Source organism: Cajanus cajan, chromosome 3 (assembly GCF_000230855.2).
Source record: "Cajanus cajan strain Asha chromosome 3, NIPB_CcT2T_4, whole genome shotgun sequence".
Taxonomy (NCBI): domain Eukaryota; kingdom Viridiplantae; phylum Streptophyta; class Magnoliopsida; order Fabales; family Fabaceae; genus Cajanus; species Cajanus cajan.
Genome location: NC_138519.1, coordinates 8998756 through 9021440, shown reverse-complemented (window position 1 = coordinate 9021440; position 22685 = coordinate 8998756). Strand labels below are relative to the sequence as shown.

At 32.4% G+C, this 22685-nt stretch overlaps 1 protein-coding gene and 1 long non-coding RNA gene across 3 annotated transcripts; both read left to right on the top strand.

Annotated features, from left to right (window-relative positions):
* The first annotated feature begins 7444 nt into the window (after window positions 1–7444).
* LOC109789869 (dirigent protein 19-like) lies at window positions 7445–7828 on the top strand. Its single transcript, XM_020348910.1, has one exon. It carries the CDS (start codon window positions 7445–7447, stop codon window positions 7826–7828), a length of 384 nt encoding a protein of 127 aa, XP_020204499.1.
* Window positions 7829–9672: 1844 nt separating this feature from the next.
* Window positions 9673–21230, top strand: LOC145955512 (uncharacterized). Of its 2 annotated transcripts, XR_014432123.1 has the most exons (5): window positions 9673–9986; window positions 10082–10307; window positions 11272–11450; window positions 12024–12090; window positions 18460–21230. It is a non-coding gene; the product is annotated as an uncharacterized LOC145955512 (long non-coding RNA). The 2 variants fall into 2 exon arrangements; XR_014432124.1 differs by lacking the exon at window positions 11272–11450.
* Window positions 21231–22685: the final 1455 nt, after the last annotated feature.

Below are 22685 nucleotides of genomic sequence, written 5' to 3'. Positions count from 1 at the left end.
TTCAGTAATCTAGGGTTGAAGGAGTAGGAGTACCTTATTTTGTATTCTTTTTTTATTATCAGTAAGTACCTTATTTTGTATTAATACAGGGTATGGAGTACCACCTTTAGCATTTATATCGAACTTTATGGATGAGTATTATAAGAAAATATGCGCCTCTTAGATTAAAAAAAAATTATAAAAATAAAATAAAATAAAATAAAACCGAAAAGCATGGCATAACTCATTATGTCTATCACTCTAATTTGACTATTAGCACTTTAACAATGATAGAATTAAATATACATGTTATTTATGTCCAACATGGATTTGTCATTTCCTATTGAAATGGAATTGGTATGTGATGATACCAACAAAATTATTTAGTAGTTAACACGCTGTTTGCATTGATCATAAATAATCTTTTTCTTTAGGAAAAACAAATAACAAAATATTAAACATGAATTTGATCAAGTTAAAAAAAAAAAAAAATCACACGGAATTTTTTTTTTAGTAATAGGGAGGAGAAAAAAATTGTTTCCTGGATTCTTAGTTAGGTATTAAAGTGTTGTTAAAATCGTAAATGAAACCTAGGATTCGTAGACAACTCTCTTTTAACACTATTATTTTTTCATTTACCGAATTAAAAGTCAATTAGAGAACTTAAAAGTTCTTTGCTATATAGATCACCAAGTATTTATAGACATAAAATAATTATTGAATGACATTTTTTAACAATGAAAACAACAAGGACAAAACTTAGGATTGTACAGTGTACAAACTACATAACCCGCTTTCACTAGACTAAACATTTTTAATTAAATATTATATATAAAAAAATATTGTATGTAACTTCCTATTTTTCATAAAATTAAAATAATCTTATTGTATAATATAAAGTTTATTTTATTGGCTTGGATTAGTTTTAGTTAATTGGACTTTTAAAATAAATTAAGGATGTTTTAGAAAATAAAATAAGAGTGGGCTAATTAAGTGGATTATAATAATTTGATAAGTTATGGTTCTGGATTTAGAAGTCTTATCCATTGGCTATACAAGTGAGAGTCTTTGTGGGGAGGGGTTAACCTCTAATATATGACAATTAATATATACTCAGTTTACATAATTATTTGATAATTTATTTATATTATTTAATATATGAAAACATTAATTTTTTTAATAACTTCTAATTCAATTATAAAAATATTAAATTGTTATTTTTTATGTTTAAATACAAATTGTCTTTTAAAATAATATATATATATATATATATATATATGACATTCATAATTTATCCATGTATTATTAGATTATTAGATTAAATTTAACAAATAAATATATGTTCTTAAATTTATATTTTCTAATATTTTTAAATGATGTTAAAATAATTGAATCTATTTAAATGATTTAATGGAATAATATTTGAACACTTTTTGTTAAAATCAATTTTCTTATTTTCTTCTTATATTTAATTAAATTTACCTATGAAAAATTCTTGCGTGGCATGGAAGCATAGTAACTATCTTTGTCTACTTCAACATGCATGAAATTTCTAGTAATAAACATTGTTTTTGAAGTTGATTTTTCAATTATTAAATTTGTCAAAGGTGTGTTTTGACGTGCTTGTCATTATCGTATGCTTGGAATGTTTGTGATTGAAATTTAATTACGAGCCAATGAGTTCAGTCAATGTAAGTTGTTATAATGCAATATTCAAATAAATATATCTGTAAAAAAATAATAGTCTCTTAAGTCTTAACTATTATTAAAAACAAAAATATGCATTTTCTAATAATTTTGGCATGGCCTATTATGTTTCTACTCAATAATATTATTGATTTGGTTATATATGGGCCGTAGTGCGTGTTGGATTTTAGGCATACGAAACACTTCTCACTATAGTTGTTTCACTTAGCACATATATTTATTAATATATTTATAATTTTGTCTTCTTTTTTATTTAACTAAATAGCAATTAGTTCTATACATTCATGTAATTAGTTATTTTCTAGACAGAATATATATGAAACAGATTTTAAAAGTCTCAAAATAATAGTATTTTTGAAAACATGTTTCACCGTTTTGAAAAAGTGGATGATAAGAATATCCAAAGTTAGCCTCCAATAATAGATAATATTATAAAGGGGAAAATGTTCTTAAGAGCCTAGTCAAAGTAGAAAAATTGTTCTTAGAATATGAAAGATTTTGAAAGTCTCAAAAATGATAATACTAGTATTCAAAACTTTATTTTAATTTTTACACAACTGTCGACGAAAATTCTAATATGAAGTAGTATAAAATGTGGTACATGGATGAAGCACTATTTTTAACCATTGAATATATTATTTAAAAATTGAATGACTAAGATTTGTGACCGGCAACCAGAAGGTTTGGTTTTCATCCAAACCCTAACTCTCAAATTGTGAGACTCAAATCCTTCTACTCTTTTTTTCTCTTCCTATTTTCTTCTTTTCTTCCTTCACTCACTTACCTTCACTCGTTGGGCTGGAAAACCATTTCACTCGTTGGGCTGGAAAACTATTTCACTCTTGATGTTTCTTTGTTGTTAAACTCATCCTCTCATTTTGATTCACCAAGGTACTGAGCAATAGGAGAAGTTGATGACCTTGAGCACTAGAGTCGCACAGATTCTCCTTCTCCATTATTCTCCTCCGTTCTTCTCTTCTTCTTCCTCGTAGAGCTTGGGATTAAGGTAAGGGAAGTTAGAATCTTGAGTTGCTGTTTGAATTGAAACATACTATTAACTGAATTCTTGGAAAATTTGAGTTTTGGGGGTGGATTTAAGGTTGGTTGCATGTTGAAAGCTGACACCTTGTGGTTGTTCTTGATGCATGCATGTTGTGATTCTTGATGTTTTTGGGTTGCATGTGGTTGGTAGTGATGCATTTGAGTTGTAACATGGATTGGGTCTCCTTGGATTGCAGGTTCATGGAGGATTTGAGTGAAATCGAAGGTGAAATCCATGGAGTTTTAGAAATTATGAGACTCAGCCATAGTTGTGGATTCACAACTATAGCCGTGGAGGAAAAATGAACTTGTAGAAACCCACTGTCATAGCCGTGGATTCACAGCCATAGCCATGGGGGGGGAATGGAGTGGTAGAGACTTGCAACCATGTTTGTGAATTTGCAGCCATGGCTGTGGGAAAAAAATGGAGTGGCAGAAACTTGCAACCATGGTCGTGGATTCACAGCCATGGCCATGGAAAGGAAACTGAGTTGGCAAAAATCCAAAACTAAAGCGCTGATTTAAGCACTGCAGCGGTGAGTGTAGATGACCGAATTGGATCTTAAGGCCTTCATGAAAGTTGTAGCCTTGGATGTTAGCTTTCCAATGACGCTATAACCACTTAAAAAGGAGATCTAGAGCTCCAATTATGACCTTTTTAGTGAACAAAGGTCAAGTTGTCATCATTTAGGAAAATGGTTGTGGTTTTTACAATTTTTAACAAGGTATATGATGGAATTAGGACTTAGTGTCTTCATGAGAGTTGTAGAAAATATTCTTATCTTTCATATGCGATAAGGATGAGAATGATTGGAGTAGTAGAACTCCTTGTGTTGTTTTAGGTGAAGGTTGTCAGTGTAAAAATATGTGATTTTGATAAATTGCATGTGATACATGTTGTATGATGGGTAAAATTGGTGAACATTAATAGAATGCTTGTGTCAATTGCATGTTGTGTGTTATAGGATGATGACGATGAGCATTGATATGCTTTATATGATTGATATGCTATTATTGTATGAATTGTGAAGCATTGGTATGTTGTTCTTGGTTGAGATGTTAAGCATTGGTATGTTGTACATTATTGATGTGGTTGGTCTCTATATGCATTGACTGGATGTAATGTATATAGTAGATGTATGGTAAGGTGTGAGTGATAAGAATGTTGTGTGGCATTATAGCATGATGGCTAACTTAGGATTTGAGGAGAGAAAATTATTTTGAAAACTGAAGATCCCACATAGGGTATCTTAGAGTGGTGCTCGAGTAGGCTACTGTTTAAAAAATCCTCCTTGAGTAGGTGTGTCTCTTGGAGTAGGTTTTGAGGTGTGTTGAGTCTCCTCTAAATCCTTTAGTTAGTGGTTGAGTAAGGTAGGAGGTCGATGGATACAACCCTTAACCAAGTACCTGGAAAGGTTGTGTGGTTCCTTGAGGATAATCAGTGGGCAAATTCCATATGTGACTTGGTAATACATGCCAAGGTCGTGGTAAGCCTATACCCATTTGTACTACTCTTGATGATGGAACTAGACTTTCCTAGTATAAGTGATGAGACTCGAGAAACCAAAGGAGGGATTGATATCCCATTTTGCTGTGATCGAGCCGACCTTTGGGCGTGAAAATAATTTGGTAGGTTCGGTAGGGTGAAAATCACTTAGACTACTCATGTTGTTAGGAGATCTCCGTAAGTGAATGCATGAAGACGCATTAGTCAATGTGTTTGCATATGATGTATGTTGAGATGTGTTCATGTGCATCTGATGTCTTTTGGGACATGCTTGGGTGAGATACATGCTTGGTTGTGATGTGATTAGTTTCATACAGGATATCTGGTGTTTGTTGTATATGATAGACTTGTTTCTATATGTATATATATTTTTTAAACTCTAGCTTATCCTTTCTGTTTCCATGATGGTTTGGACTATGATGATCATACATTGTATGAGAGTAGATCAGAGCTAGGCTTGAGGAGCTGATGTGGACAGGGTTGTGATCTTTTTGATGGCAGTACTACTGATGTACCTTGTATAGGTGTGCTTGACCAGGAATAAGATGTAGGATTATTTTGGGATGATGTATATATATATATATATATATATATATATATATATATATATCATGTTTATATTTGTTTGGTTTCTTCTTATATACTCATGATACTTATATGTGGTATATTTTCTTTTATTAATCTTGTACATTCTAGTAACATTAGTTGCTAGTGTTAGTGATTCCATAGAGTGTGGTGACTATGGCAAGTCATTAAGCAAATCGCCATCATCCTCCACCGCAGCTTGCGCACGTCGACGTCCTCGTCGCCCATGGCCTTGCGCGACGCCAGTGGCAGCGATGTAGGAGGGGTGGATGGGGCTGGTGCTAGTGACGGCGATGATTGCTTCTCTCTCCTCAAGGCTCGCAATCCGAGGCCCTCTGACGTAGCTCGCACGTATCGATGTCCTCGCCACCCATGGCCTTGCGCGACGCCGGTGGCGGCGATGTAGGAAGAGTGGATGCGGTTGGTGCCAATGGCGACGATGATCGCTTCTCTCTCCTTAAGGCTCGCAGATTTGAGATCCTCCAAGAACCGCACCACCATCCTTCGCCGCAGCTTGGGCGCATCGACGTCCTCGCCACCCATGGCCTTGCATGATGCTGGTGGCAACGATGTAGGAGGGGTGGATGGGGTTGGTGCTAGTGGCGGCGATGATCACTTCTCTCTCCTCAAGGCTCGTAGATCCGAGGTCCTCTGCCGCAACTCGTGCACATCGACATCCTCGTCGCCCATGGCTTTGCACGACGCCGATGGCGACGATGACCTTGTCAATGACACAGGTGAATTAACCAATGGCGCCAACGACCGAATGGAGTTTCTGGCGGGGACCATGGCGGCGTAGGGCCGAAAGAGGTGACTTTTATTTTTTTTCTTCCAATTTTAACCGGTAGTAATAAGTCAATTTAGTAATATATGGATAAGACATATAATAAAGTACTTCACGCTAGAAGCACTCAAAAGTCGATCATAAGAATATTCAAAGCTCGCAACCAAAAAATAATAATGTCTCATCTAAGTTATCATGACCAATCAGAATTCATTTTCGTTAAGTTGCACACAATTTTTTTGGGAAGTTTATTTTTTTAAAAGTAAACAGAAAAAAAAGTTCTTGGAAAAAAAAAACTCAGAATATATATATGTAGAGAGAGAGAAAGAACTTTGTTGAAAAACTAAAATTCATTTTAATATTTCTACATCGTTTAAATATAATTAATGTAAAAAGTCACCTATTTATTTTTTTTATATTGGTGTGACATCTACATCAATTTTATAATTCTTATATTAGTGACGAGCCATCGTCTGATTAGTGCAATTTTTATTTTTCAAATTAAATAGCTTTTAAGAAAAAGTGAAATGACTTAAAAGATGAATGTTCACGGTTTGTAACTATATACCTTAATTGGATAGATTTTTTTTTCCAAAAAATAATTAATCACTACTAGAAATTTTTCCAAAAAAAAAATATTAACAGAAATTTTTTTGTGAATTTTCCTACAAAATAATATTTGCAAAATTTTTTTGCGAATTTATTTACGAAAAATAATTTACAGATATTTCTTACAAATTTTGCTACAATTTTAATAATTCATAGAAATTTTTTTCCAGGGTATAAATTTGCAAAAAATATTGTAAGAATTTTATTTTTTTTCTTGTAGATTTTCTTACAAAAATAAATTCGCAAGTAATGTTTACTAAATGGCAACCACTAGGGTGGGTGGGGAGGGGTTGAGATAGTTAGAAGTATGAGGACTTAGGTTCAATCCTCATTGCGACTATCTTTATAATCTTTACTATCTTTACCAAAAAAAAATGGCAGAAAAATTTTGCAGGTAACTTTTCTTGCAAATTTTAATCCACAGGAAAAATAAAAAAAATTAAATTTATAAGTTTAATATTTTAAAAAAACTTCAAGTCTCACATCGATTGAAAATAAAACAATTAAAGAGTATATAAGTTTGGACAACACTTATCTTACAAGTTGATTTGTATGGTTGAGTGTTAGGCTTATAATTTACAATCTTAGAATTTAAAAGATTATATATCTGAACACTTGAAAGTTGGAGAATTATTGATAGAATTTATAGTAATTTCTTTAATTTTTTTCATAAAAAATATTCCTGCAGAATTTCTTATGAAAAAATTCATAGGAAACTTTCCTACGAGTTTTTTTTTACAGGAAACTTTCTTGCGAATTTTTTCGCAAGAAATTTTGCAGGAAAATTTTCTGTAAATTTTAAAATTCGCAAAAATATATTATCAACGAAGGTATTACTTGCAGATAAAATTTCGCAGAAAAATTTGTAAAAACGTTTCCTACAAGTTTTTCATAAAAATTCACAAGAAAAGTCGCATGTAATAAGAAAAATTCTAGTAGTTAATGTTATTTTTGTCTAAGACACCTAATATAATTGAGAATTACCCTCATATCTTGCGTACAACTGTGTTCGAAAAAAGTATAACTTTTTATTCACCAAGGAGGCATTTAAGGTATAGAAACTTCTTACTTTTTCACAAATATGACATAAGATGTTAGCATTTGGTATTTGATTTGTTATTTAAAAAATAATATTTAAAAAAAAAATATTATTTCTGATAAATGTTTTCTCATAAATTATTTTCATGGGATTAGCAATCAACCTTGACAGTTCAAAAAAAACCAGGAGCACCATGGCCACCCAATTATTCCTCAGATTCTTACTTCTCTGGCTATACCCTCACCAACGTCATAGGAGAAGACACAGACACGGGCTTCGTGGGCTCACTAGACCCCAAGTCATTGGGCTTGGACAAGAAACAAACCCTAAGCCACTTCAAATTCTACTAGCAGTCTGGCACGACATCGTGGACAACCCTCTGACCCTGGGCCCCGAGTTGGACTGGAAGCTTGTGGGCTGGGCCGAAGTGTTGTATTCCTTTACCTGGCAGGCCCAGCTTCATTTGGTCATGGTTATGAATTTGGCCTTGTTTGAAGGGAGCAGCATAACTATCTTGGGGAGGAACGTGGTTGATGAAGAGGTTAAAGATATGGCTGTGATTGGTGGCAGTGGTTGATGGAACCTACTTCTTTGATCCCAACACAGGGGATGCTTCCACGGAGTACAACGTTTATGTTCTTCATTATTGATCATGCTTTATACTGGGGTGGGGGAGTTTTGTTTTTTATTTTTCATTCCTTTTTCAGTTTTTCTTTTTCACGAGTTTATTTGTGGTTGGTTATTTGATCAATAAATACTTCCTACGGACCATAATAATCATTTTATACATAAATTAAAGATAATAAATGTAAAACCTTTTCATATAATCATACTAAAATAATTGATTCTATGATTGAATAATTTATGAGGTAAATTAGAATAATAATAATTAATATTATATCAAATAGTAATAATATAATTCATTTTAAAACATTTTTTTTTAAATATTAAAATTGTCGTTATTGTGAGAGAGCAATAGTAATAAGTTTATATTGCAGAGAATAAATTCTGAATAAAGTTTGTGATACATTAATATTATAAATATATAAATTAATCATATTTTAGATTTACAATGAAAAATTTAAAATGTGATATAAGGTTTTGTTTAATTATAAGGAATTACATTTAAAATACTATATAAGTTCAATTTATAAATATAGATAAAAGATAGAAGATTAAAATATATAAATAATTAGAGGAAAAAGAGTGATTTAGTTCCTCAAGCAAATGTTCATTAGATTTAAAATCGAGGAATGATACAAAATTTTATCTATTTTGTACTAAAATTTACTTAATTGAAAGGTAATTCCAAAAGGAAACAAATTTCTTAAATGACTGTCTTTTCTTAATTTTTATTAAAAGAGTGCTTTAGTTTCTCAAGTAAAATCTCATTAGATTTAAAATTGAGGAATGATACAAATTTTTATTTGTCTTATACTAAAATTCACTTAATTTAAAGGTAAAGATGGAAAGAAATGAATTTTTCAAATGACTATCTTTTCTTAAACTTTCTAAAAAAAATAAGGGAGTTAATCAAATTTTTGAAAATTTTAAATTGAATTAAACTAGTCCATTTTATAAAAGTGAATCAGTTCAACTTTTTCATAAATATGTATAAAATTTTTTAAAATTGAATCGGTTCGTTGTAGTGTGATTATTCATTTTTTACTCATACATAGATTGATTTTTGAAAATAAATTGAATTGAATCGATTCACTTTATAAAAATAGATCGGGTAACCGAATCGATCTTAAAAAGTGGATAGGTTCAAATTTTATCTCTAAATGAATCAATTTTTTAACATGAATTAGGTTAGTTATAGATTTATTCGAATCAATTTGAATTTTTTGCATACCCCTATTTAAAAGGTGTTCAAATCAATTGTCTTGAATAAAAATTAGTCATGGAAAAAGTTAGTAAATGCACTTTCTTAAAACTATATTATTTACTTTTATAAAATTCAATAAATTGTATCAAAAAGTTCTAACTCTGCACCAATGTCTTCTATTAGTGGTATTCAATATGCCTAAAGTTTCACATCATTTAAGAGTCAAGATTAAGTGTAGTCACTACAAGAAAATTGGGTATTATCTACGAAAATTTATCTACGAAAAAATTTTCGTAGATAATTTTTGTTTATCTACGAAAATATGTCGTAGATAACTCTAACTTTGGTGGGTAATGAAATAATAAATTTAGCTACGAAATTTTCGTAGATAAGTGTGGCGGACTTTGGCGGGAACTTTTTATACGAAAAATTAGCTACGAAAGTTGTCATAGAAAAGAGTTATCAAAAAAAATAATGTAAAAAATTTAAAATAAATAATTTATCTATGAAGCTTATTCGTAGATAATGAAGGTGCAATTTTTTTAATTAAAAAAAAACATGTTATCTATATACATGTTTCGTAGGTAACATTTTGTGTTTAAAATTGGAAATAATCTTTAATTACTAAATGTTGTATTACTTTATCCGAAACCCTAACATATTCGTCGTCCTCATCACAGCCTTCGCGTGTCTGTGTAATGCTCCTCTCTTCGACTCTCTCAACTGATTTGGTCTCCACGATCTAGCGACCTTCGCGATTATGAGTTTCGTTTCTAATCGCCTGAAAGCGTTCGACTATGCGTGTTGAAAAACCTTTCGAGAAAACCTAATTCGAAACCGTTTCCTCTGGTCGAAGTTGTGTTCTTCGTTTGTCTGTAAATAGAAGTCAGAAATCCTTTGCGTTCTGGTAAGTCACTTATGTAAAAGCTTTCTCTGTTATGGTTTTGAAATATTGATTAAGTTTTCGTTTGGAACCCTAAATCTGATTTTGAATTTTCGTAGATCGTTTTGTGAGATGGCATTTGGTTGTGCCAAAGATGGGTTTTTTGAACCGTAAATCTCTGTTCTGTCTTCTACGATTCAACCACATCGCATACACCTTCGTCTCCGTGTCTGGGTAGCCTTGCTCCGGCGACCTTCACAGGCACCAATCCACAAGAGGTTAAGCTCTCGATCTTCATCTCTGCGCCATCACCACCGCTCCTCAAACACAAGACTGTAATTAGGGGTAATATCACATTATCATCTTCGCAAATAGAATTGCATACCAATCCTTCTGCAAATGCAATGGCTTCGTCTATTTCTGCTTCAATCAAAATACATTCCATTAATTCTCCCCAGTATTGATTGCCTTTCTGTAAACCTGATTGATGTACAAATTCCATGACAATCTTGATTGCATCGCCAACTCTTCCATGCTTTACAACACCAGGAAGGAGGGTGCATAAAGTTACGAGATCAGGAGAGAGAAATTTCTTCATCTGATGATAAAACCAGAATGCATAACTAGCTCTGCCTTCTTTTAGCAAGCCATAGATGATAGTGTTATATGTCAGAACATCAGGTCTACAGTTCATCATTGTCATTCTACAAAACATTTTCAAGGCCAAATCAACTGCTTCATTCTTGCAAAGACAATCAAGAAGTGTGTTATAGTTACTGTGTTTTGAGGGCATCCAGACTCTTTCATACTCCCAAACAAATCAAACGCCTTTAGGAATTTTCCCTTTTTTCCTAAACCAGTTAGCAAAATATTGTATGTAACAACTGTAGGAGCTAGCTTTAAATCCTTCAGTCTCCCAAACATTTCCCATGCCTCGTCAACTCGGTCAGCCTTGTAAAGTGTGTCAATTAAAGAATTAATTACAATTATATCTGGTTCACACCCTTCACGTGACATGTCAGTCAAAAGTTTTATGGCATTATCTATTTGCCCTGCTTTGCTGTAGCATTTCATCATCATGTTATAGGTTACTGAGTCTGGCGAGAGCCCACAATTGTGAAGATCATTGAATATATTTTTTGCTTCTCTTATCCTACCCATTTCAGCAAGACTATATAAAGATGCATTACATGCTGCTATACTAGGCATAATGCCTCTCACTTTTATATGAATTACCTAACTATTTAATTATCATTAACATATCTAAATTTGTTATTTATTATGTCACACAAGTGGTTTTTCTGATTAGGTCACGTGTTGGATATATGCCAAATGCTATTTCGGTCTCATTATTGATGTACTTAGCATGAAACAACAGTTTTGGATTCTAAGCATCAAAATTAGTTTGGGCCATATACTTATTTACTTTGGACAGTATGTGATGACCAAATTTTGTATTTCCCAACTTGGAGCAGCGAACTGTACCGGGTATTATTTGTATTGTTTATCTGCTTTAGGTTACTTCTTTTTGTAGTTCCTAAGATCATATTGCTTCTATATTTATTTACTAATCCTCTGAGTACGATCTTTAAGTGTGTTCTATACTGTTTTATTTCTTCTCTTGTCTTAGTAATGTTTATGTCATCTACATTGGACTATGAGTAATCGGATTGTGCCAGCCATATGCAAGGTGCATGTTTTTAATAGAACTTAATATATGTCATGAAGTCTACGTTCAATAAGACTGGTACTTTCAGCACAACATGAGAAACTAAGCACATATATACTGTCAAAAGAAAACAAAAATTCAATTTGTTTGTTATACATTTTTTTTGGTGAGGTGTATTAATATAAAGGTTGTGATGTATACAATTGCTCCAGCATGGTTGGATGTATAGAGTTAGTTAATTCGAAATTATGGTTCTGTTATGAGTATTAACTCATTTTCAATATTGTCTTAACTTTTCCTTGCCTTTGTGATATTAATAGTGCAGTAAGAATGTTGTTGATAGTGTAATCAAATCTTATGTTACTAATGTTGTTGTTTATTGATATTTTCAGGTTGTTTTTATGAATTATCAAATTGAGATCGATTGCAGCAATTTTTCAAGAAAATATTGACTAAGAGGTATAATACTAAAACTCAAATCCAATGCTTGTTGTTTCAACTTGTGTTTTGTATGTAATATTGATTTTTAAAGAAATTAGTCATGCAACCCTCCATTAGTTTGTTCAATTATTCTATATTGTTTTCTCAAATGTCTAAATTGATTTATAAATTGACGTTGCCTTTACAAGTTGGTGTAGCTTTATAAATATAATAAACAATTTTACTTTATGAAAATAATTAAATGGTTTTGTTTAAAAAACCAATTCATGGACACTTATCAAAATACCAAATCAGTCTACTACACAAATTTAGTTTAGGCAAAATGACCACTTAATAGTGGCTAATGAGTTTGGAGGTGTCTTGGTTGCACCACTGCAATTGTTTCTTCATGAGGGAACTTCATTTGTTTCTTGACTTTGTAGTAACAAATAGAAGTAATCCTTGTTATATATGTTGAATAAAAATCATTTTTAAGTTAAAAAAATCCTGTTACCAATTACGAAAGAAAAACCAATTAAGTCTACATTGTAAAATGGTTGAATGTCCACTAGTTATATTAGTTTTTTTAATTCACTTTATACGGGTGGCTATTTGTGTGATTAATATAGTATCTACGGTGGATTCTAAATATTATAGTTTGTCAAACCTCTTTTTATAACTTCTATTTATAATGTATGGTGATCTCAATATTTTATATATGGTCATAACAAATTTAGTTTTTTTATACTTATATTAAAAGAAATATAAACCAGCCCAACTAATATTTAACACGTGGAATATTTTTTTTATATATTAAAAATTAGATTGTTGATTATATATTTAAGTCATTGTAAAAGTAGATTTGGTCTTACGTTACTTTTCATAAAGCAAACATACAATTGAGTTCGTAAACACTAGTTTACTAGTTTAATTATAAATGTAGAGATAGAATTTGTAGCAGACGTCGGAGTGTAGAGTGCTTTACCGACATGCATATCTTTTAGGACAGAGAGAGGCAGTGGCCCTCCTCTTACCATTTGCTTTTTTCTCTTCCATGCTATTTCTACTAAGTTACTCATTGCTTCACGTTCCACACATTACATTTAATTATACTAACATCCCATCTACACTATTTATATCCTACACACTTTATAATCTATACATATTTTATTTACTATAATATTTAATTATTTAAATATTTTAATTAATAACCTTAATTTATAATATGATATATTCATTTTTATTAGACATATACAGTTTGTTATAAAATTTAATTCTAAAATTTAAGTGAATAAATTATATAATAAAGTAATTTTTGTAACTAATAAAATGTAGTAATATATGTATATTTACCGATTTAAAGTGTCACCCCATCTGTTTTGAATGGTTCTTAAAATAAAAATCAACTTTAACATTTTTTATCATGAAGTGCGACATGACTAATAAGTATAGAACCAATTTTTTTACCCAAAAAACACGTGCTTATAATGTTATTTTTTTTATACCTGAAATATTTTGTGTAACACCCGTATAAAGTGAATTAACAAAACTAACTTAAGTGTTTTTATGTTATGACCCACATTGTTGCATTAAATAATGAATCAAAATGTAATCTACAAAGTCTTGTCTTGGATTCAGTGTAGGACAATTCATACTAGAAGGAGCTGGTATAAGTTATCCCAAACTTGTATAGTGTCATCCTTGAGGTTTACTCCATAATTGGAGGTTTTGATTAATTAATTTTGTTTCCCTAATAATATTCACTCCATTTTAATTAATGCATAGAGGAAAATTATTACGACATTGTGTTCTAATATATTTAAATTTAGTAAATATACAGAAGATGATGTCTTTTCCTTCAAGTCGTCGGTGGATGTATGATAGGATGTATCAGGGTAGAAGAGGTTTGAAACCTACTTTCGTAGCTGGGGTTGAAGAGTTTGTAAGAAAAGCCTGTGAACAAGAAAGTTATGTTAATGAACGACAACTTAGATGTCCATGCAGTAAATGTGAGTCTACAAGGATTTATGATGTTCAAACAGTGAGGGTTCATCTCTACAAGCATGGCTTTATGCCCGAATACTTTATTTGGACTGATCATGGGGAAGGCGTACAAAATATTTCCCGTAATGTCGACGATGCTTCAAGTAGTGGTATACATGTGACAGAAAGTGAAACATTTAATACGATGCATGAGATGTTGCGTGATGCTGTTAGACAACACGGGTCGTTTGAGATACCAGAAACAAACTTTGAAGAGCCTCCGAATGAAGCAACCCGACAATTTTATAACCTATTAATGGAGTCAAATGAACCATTATTTGAAGGATCATCAGAGTCAAAATTATCAATTTGTGTTAGACTTTTAGCATGCAAGTCGAATTGGAATGTCCTTGACCAATGTGTAGATTTTATAACAAAAATGCTTCTAGATATAGCTCCGATGAATACAACTTTGCCAAAAAATTACTATGATGCTAAACGATTAGTATCGAAGCTTGGATTGACTGCTAGAAAGATTGATTGTTGTAGACAAGGGTGCATGTTGTTTTATGATAATGAATATGGGAAAAATGATGGAGCACTAGTCTGTTGCAAATTTTGTGACATGCCAAGGTATCGTGATCGCAACATAGGGGCAAACACAAATAAACTAGTTCCAGTGAAGACAATGTTCTATTTACCTATAATTCCAAGGTTGCAGAGACTGTTTGCATCAATGCAAACTGCAGGTCACATGTGTTGGCATCATGAATTTAAAAATAGCTCAGGCGTGTTACGTCATCCCTCAGATGGTGAAGCTTGGAAACACTTCAATCGGGTACATGCAGACTTTGCCGTGGATCCACGCAACGTACGGTTGGGTTTATGCTCTGATGGATTTAACCCATTCTATCAATCAACAATCCCTTATTCTTGTTGGCCTGTAATTCTGACCCCATACAATCTTCCTCCTGAGATGTGCATGACCAAGCCATTTATGTTCTTAACTTGTTTAATACCTGGTCCACGCAATCCAAAGGCAGGAATTGATGTGTTTCTCGAACCTTTGGTGGACGATCTTAAGAAGTTGTGGACCGGTGTAGAAACATATGATATTTCAAAAAAGAAGAATTTTAACATGAGGGCTAGTTTAATGTGGACTATAAATGATTTCCCTGCATATGGGATGTTGTCCGGTTGGGGAACCCAAGGTAAATTGGCATGTCCACATTGTATGGAGTATTCAAAAGCCTTTACGTTAGAAAATGGGGGAAAAATTGTTGGTTTGACTCACATCGTAGGTTTTTACCTCATGATCATACATTTAGGAAGAACAAAAAAGCCTTCTTAAAAGGGAAAGTTGAAACAGATGGCCCACCACCTACAATGACACCTGATTTGGTTTGGGGCAGAGTAATGGATTTACCAATGGCCACAGAAAATCCTCGTTTGCCCAAATTACGAGGATACGGCGAGTTTCATAACTGGAGAAAAAAAAGTATTTTTTGGAATCTTCCTTATTGGAAAGATAATCTTTTAAGACACAACCTTGATGTCATGCACATAGAATCCCTAGTAAGTGTTGTTCTCCCTCTTCTTCCTCCCGCCGCACAAATGGTGTTACAAGACGTCAATGACCAACCACAAAATGAGAACCAAAACCAGGAGGATGCTTAAGATGGTGACCAACATGATCGACAAAACTCTTCTCACTATGCAGATTATTAGATAGTTTTTAATTGCAGGACTTGATCTAAGAGTAGGATATAAATTATGATGCATGACTTTAAAATATTATGGATTTCATGTTCTATTTTATATTTTTTACTTTATTTGTTAATTTTTAGCTTATTGTTCATTTCATGTTGTTATATATCTTATCATTAATCCTGTGTTTACTTTATTTGAAAATTTTTAGCTTATTATTCATTTGATGTTGCTGAATATATATACATTCATCCTAATGCAAAAAATGTATACATAACTTCCATGGATGTAGTTATAATGAAGGTGCTTGTTGGTTGTTATTACAGGTCCTACTTAAGTGAATTTTATGGAAGTTTTTGTTTGTTGATATGATGACATAAATCAATGTTAGGGAATTATATTTACAACAATATTTTCATTGTATGTCTTTATAACTTATTATTTATTGCTGTGCTGAGACATAAATATTTATGGTATTTAAAAAAAAAATTTCAATAAACTTTGATAGTTTTTGAGAAATTAAAGTTGTCTCAAAATATTTATACATTTGAAATATATTTATAAAATTATTATATAAGATATATAATGATTGCAGGGTTTTAGCAAAAAAAATTTGATAGTTTTTGAGAAATTAAAGTTGTTTCAATGTAAGATACCTAATGGTTGCTGTAACATCTCAGTTTTCAACATGATTATTACTATTATTATTATTATTGTCATTATTACTATGTGGTATTTGGTCATAATTTGGTGGTTATATTTTACTTCAATTATAGATAATTCACACTCCATTTATGCTTAGAAAGATATGTGTGTTGTTAGATCTAATTAGATAGTTGTGAAATTTTTTTTTTAAGAATCATTTCTCGCTGGGCTGACTGACTAGTCTCAGTGTCCGAGGCATAACTTGGGCTGTGATGGTCCAAATAATGCAAAATTGGTGTCAATGGAAATCTAAGAGAAAAACGCACAACTTTTGCAGAAATAGCCATTTGCAAAATCGGTCGTTTAGGAGGTCAAAATTGGACTTTTATTGATACAATTGTTTCTCGTTGGGCTGATTGGCAAGCCTCGGTTTTTGGGGTATAACTTGGTCGGTGGTTGTTCAAATGATACAAACTTGGTGGCTATGGAAAGATAAGAGAAAATCCTACAACTTTCATGAAGGAAATATTTTCAGATTCGGCTGTCTATAAGGTCCAAATCAGTAGCCAAAGTCGGTGCGGAAAAGAACATGGCACCAACTCCATTAATTCACACCAACTCCATTAATTCATCCCACCAACTTCTATAATTCATTCCACTAATTCATTCCACTTAGTTTTGTCTATCTTTTTCTCCATTATTTTACATTTTTTTTAATGTGTTTTGGAGGCTATAAATAGGCCTTCACTTCTCCATTGCAAACCATCCCAAGAAATACTTCTCATCCCTCAATTCTCATTCTCTCTTCTCTTATACTCTCTTCTTTCCCTCTTCTTCTCTTTGAAGACCAAGAGAAATCCAGAGGAAGAGGTTCTGTCCTAATTTTAGCTCCGGTCCCTGTTTTAGACGGAAGGAGCCTTGGGGAGGCAGCTGTGCTATAGTCTCAGTTTCTGCCCGAGTTTCAGTTCAGGATTATCTAAGTAAGGGTGGTATTTATAAAATTAATCTAGTATACTAAGTAAGGGTGGTATTTATAAAATTAATCTAGTATACTAAGTAAGGGTGGTATTTATAAAATTAATCTAGTATACTAAGTAAGGGTGGTATTTATAAAATTAATCTAGTATACTAAGTAAGGGTGGTATTTATAAAATTAATCTAGTATGCTAAGTAAGGGTGGCATTTATAAAATTAATCTAGTATGCTAAGTAAGGGTAGTACTTATAAGACTTAATCTAGTATACATGAGCATGATAGGAGTAGTATAACTTTTAATATGCTATTTTGTTTGTATGAAGGTTGTTATTTATTTAAGTTGATGGTTGTTATTTATTCAAGTTGGTGGTTGTTTTGGATATTTAATTTGGCATGGTTATGATTATATTTATATATATAATTATGAAGTATGTTATGTGTATGTGGTTTGGAAAAGTAAATAGAACTGAGAGGAGTAAGGTTATGGATGGGAGATCTCTTGGTGAGATCAAGGATATAATCTTTGGAGAAAATATGGAATTTCGGAATCCCATTTTGAGGATTTCCAATTTGGAACTTTTCCAAGGATTATATAGTAAACCACTTCAGATGTTAGGTGGATTCTGAAGTACTCCTCTAAGTATCTATTTGCTACCGGTATGGGTCTGGGTCGAGTCATACCGATGGATGAGGTGACCCCACCAGGGTTATGTGACGACGTAATCCAACTGTATACTTTCCATGAGAGGTTAGGCGTGAGACATGGGTTGCTGACATGTTTCACCGTATCAACACTTGGTTTGGATAGGTGTTGAGGCCAACATTTGGTTTGGATGTGTTGGTTACATCATGGATTATACGGTGGTGTGACTTTGCTTTGGATGTGGATTATGTATACATATGGTATGGATTGTATACTAGGGTTATGGATTTCTTTAATTAATATGTATGCTATTGGTTTATATCTATCTTGGAAATACATGTTGGTTTGAACAAATAATTGTTAAATGATATTTATACTATGGTTGGTTTTATACGTGCTAACCCTTATGTTTCCATGTGGTGGAACTGTGATGATCTCACTATGTGGGGGAGCAGATCAGGTGTGAAGCCATAGGATAGCAAGGAGTCTTCTGGGTAGCTGCTTTGAGAAGTGGCTAGGCTTAGAGCTTGACCAGCACCTAGGGTGTTTCTGTTAATGGTTAATGTTAATATATTTTGGATGACTGTATGATTTTACTGAGAATGACTAATATACTTATGTTTGCTATTATGAAAACAATTTTTACACTCTAGCGTAGCTGGCTTTTGCTCTATTTTTTTTATTATAAATGCTCTTTTATTTTGGTTGGTTATTGATGTGATGACCTAAGGTGGGTCGTTACAGTTGCATGGCTTTAGCTAAAATGATTGGCTGTAGCAAAATCCATATTATCTACGAAAAAATTCGTAGATAAATTACCCACGAAATGATTCGTAGATAACTTACCTATAACGTACTTCATAGGTCAGTTATCTATGAACCATTTCGTAGGTAAGTTATCTACGAAGTTTTTCGTATGTAAGTTACCTACGAAAATTTTCGTAGGTTAGTTACATACGAAAAACTTCGTAGATAACTTCACTATGGGGAATTTTCAATTTGTAAGTTATCTACGAAAAAGTGTCGTAGGTAAGTTTTCTATATTTCAATTTGTAAATTATCTACGAAAACGTGTCGTAGGTAACTTTTCTATACAATTTTTCGTAGGTAATGTTCATATGCAAATTCCTGATGCTACCATTTCGTGGGTAATTTCAGACGAATATTTTCGTAGGTAATGCATACGCATTCGTAGATAAATTCAGACGAATATTTTCGTAGGTAATGCATAGGTAAGTTACCTACGGAGGCCAATTTTCGTAGATAAATTTACCTACGAGCTTATTATCTACGGAAAAAGTTTCGTAGATAATTCGTAGATAATACCCATTTACCTACGAAAATTCTGCATTACCTACGAATTATGGGTGTAGATAAATACCAACTTTCTTGTAGTGAGTTTATAAACATCATTTCTCCTTAACTTTTCAAAATGTCTTTTCAAGGACAAAATAATGATAGTCCAACAAGTGTCAAAACATACAATACCTCGATTACAATAACCTTAACGATATTAATAGACTTATAATTGAAACATTGGCATTAGAAAGAGGGTCTAGGTCACTCTTATCTCTTAGCCTCAATTAAGGGGCTTGTTCTAATATGCCTAAAAGTGTCACACTACTTAAGATTTGAGAATAAAGGTAGTTTATAAACACCTCTCTCCTTAACCTACCGAGATACCTTTTCATGGAAAAAATCGTGACGATCCAATGAGTGTCAAAATAGACAATACCTCAGTCACGATAACCTTAACGATGCCAACAGAGTTATAGTAGGAACATTCATAGTGATAATAAGTTATATTAAGCGAAGTCCCAAATCTACTCTTATATTTATCAACATCACCTCTTACCTATTTATACCTAGATATTGAAATCAATGGTTGAGAATATTTTTTATTATTTCCTCCCCTCTTTCGCTTCTTACTATTGCTATCATCAATAACCATTTTTCCAGGTAATACATTCTTCCCTTTTTTTACTTTAGCTTTACTTTTATATAAAAATTTTGGTGGTGTCACTAAACAAGTTCAGGTCTATTGTAGGAGAATAAATGAAAGGTAAGGTAGAAGAATCCTCAGCAAGCAATGTGTTACCAAACTTTTTCTTATTCTGACCTATGAAAGGACCCAGAAAAGTATGGGTGGTACCATCTTGAAGAGAGAAGGGAAGAAGTACCTGAGAATTGAAAATCTTGAAGCTAGCTTCCTCCATGCCCGAGATGGGGACGAAGGTTTCGTCACCTTCTTTCACAGCATAGACCGTAGCATTGGCCATTAGCAGAGGAACAGATTGTGTAGATGAAGTGAAAGCCAGTGTAGGAGAAAGAACTGAGGCGGTAGCAGAAGTTGAAGCAGTAGAAGAAGCCATTGCAGCAAGATGAAGCAAGATCCACAAGGAGAAGAACAAGAAGAAGCAAGGACGGAGAAAGTTTGAAAGGCAAAGAATACGTGCGCACAAAGGAAACGGTAAAAAGTAATTTTACCCTAAGACCTTTTAAACGAATGTAAACGGGCCAAAGCGAAAATAGCCCAACAAGTTAGATCAACCATCAAACGTTTCAAATCATATTTTAAATCAACGGACAAGAGCATTGGGAAATGTGAGCAAGCGCCGTCAAAATTTATTAGGGGCAGTAAAAACTTAAATATAACAGTAACCACATTGAAGAGCATTTTTGATTAGGGTTCCATCGAATAGGTACATCATAAAGTTGACTCGAAAACTAATCAGTATTGATCGAAGAATTGAAAATCATAGGAATTCAGTCTTTCATCGCCTTAACGCGTGCTTCGAAGACTAAATTTCTAGGGGGGCATTTGTTAGGGCCACTCGAAGACATTCCACTCGAAGAAGTTGATTGACAAGGTACTTGCCAGACAAATTGAATATCAGAAACTATAAGCATACATGCTCGAGAACGACTCGAAAAAATGCAAGAGGTGGTTACCGGAGATTTTAGGTAATTAAATAAGTGCACCAAAGCGATTATCGAAGATCAAATTGAAAAAATAAAAACGTGGATGGAACGGTTGGGAGAAGTTACCTTTAAGCCGAATAATCAGTATAGTGGACAACGGTTACATATCCACGATGAAAATTAACCACTCTCGATTAAGTCTATAAATATGAGGAGAGTGTCACTTCACAAGGGTCGAAAAAATCATACTTGCACTCTCAAAAACACTCACCTCCTACGCATATGGCTTCCGTGCATGAAATTGCTGGGTATGACAACTTCTTGGCCACATTTTCTTTCTTTTTCTAGGATTAGTTTAGTTTCATTTAGTATCGTAGTGTAGTTTGTAGTTCATAGTTTGTTATTATGAAATTGTAACCTGATGATTATGCGAAGTGGACAATGATTTGTATTGCCAATATATGTATTGTTCATTCTGTTTATTTGAGTATCTACATGCATGATAATTATTGCTTAATAATCATTAATGAAAATCTTGAAACGAACGCTTGCTAGTTACTCTGTTTCGTCTATCTCTCTGTTCTTAAGAAAATTTAATTATAAATACCTAAATTAAAACCATTGTGTGCTAGTTCAAATAAAAAGAACTTACAAACGAAATTTACCACAAACAAATATATCAACATGTAACTTGTTGGTATATTAACTTATACTATATGACTAAGATAATAAGATAAGCTCGGGCATAGTGTCGACATACCAAGTTGGACACACCGATCTCCAACTTGGTTAATTTATACCACAACTACAACGGTTATAAAATTAAAGAAAATGGATTGACACGGTTAAAGAAAGGGAAAAAATGTATGTATAATATAATGCATGATAAATAATCCCCTTTTGCTGGATTATTGCCAATATCATTGAAATCCTTTTTATAACATGCACTTTGAAGAAGATAAAAAATTACCAAATTCAATATCAAAAGACAATTAAAAGGAAGATCTTATAAGGTTGTTACTCAAATTGAATACATTCTAGTAAGAACAAGTATAAACTAAAATACCAGAATGTATATTAGTGGTCAAGTAATATGAGTGAGTTTTTATAAATCAATACAAAATTTAATATCGATGGATATTGGATAAAAAATAGACTAATTAAAATGCTTGGTCAAGGCTGCATGATTCTATATCTTATTGCATGAAATATGCCAAGACAATGATTTTATGAATAGCTCAACGTATCACATATGGAATTCAATGCATAACATGTGATTATTATATAGTTTTCTAGTTCACTTTAAAGAAAGTTTTATCTATAATTATTAATAAAGAGAATATTTTTTTAAATAACTATTTTCATCATTTTTTTTACTCTTTTCTCATTCAATTATACAATAATTTTTTATAAATAAAGAATAAAATGAAATATATATATATATATATATATATATATATATATATATATATATATTATAGAGGTAGAAACGACCTTTCTAATAATAAGAAGTCATGTAGTTGTACTAATACCATAGAACTGGTAATTATACGTGCCAAACCACACGTACTCACTTGCTTCTCAGCTTTAATTTCCTCACCCCCCCCATTCTATAAATTCTTCCATATTCATTCTCTCCATTAATTCTCCACATACCACTTTTGTTACACTAAAGGGACCTACCCTAATCAGCATTTAATATTAATGCCGATGATGATATTAGTTTAATTTTAAAATTAAAAAAAAATATTATAAAAAA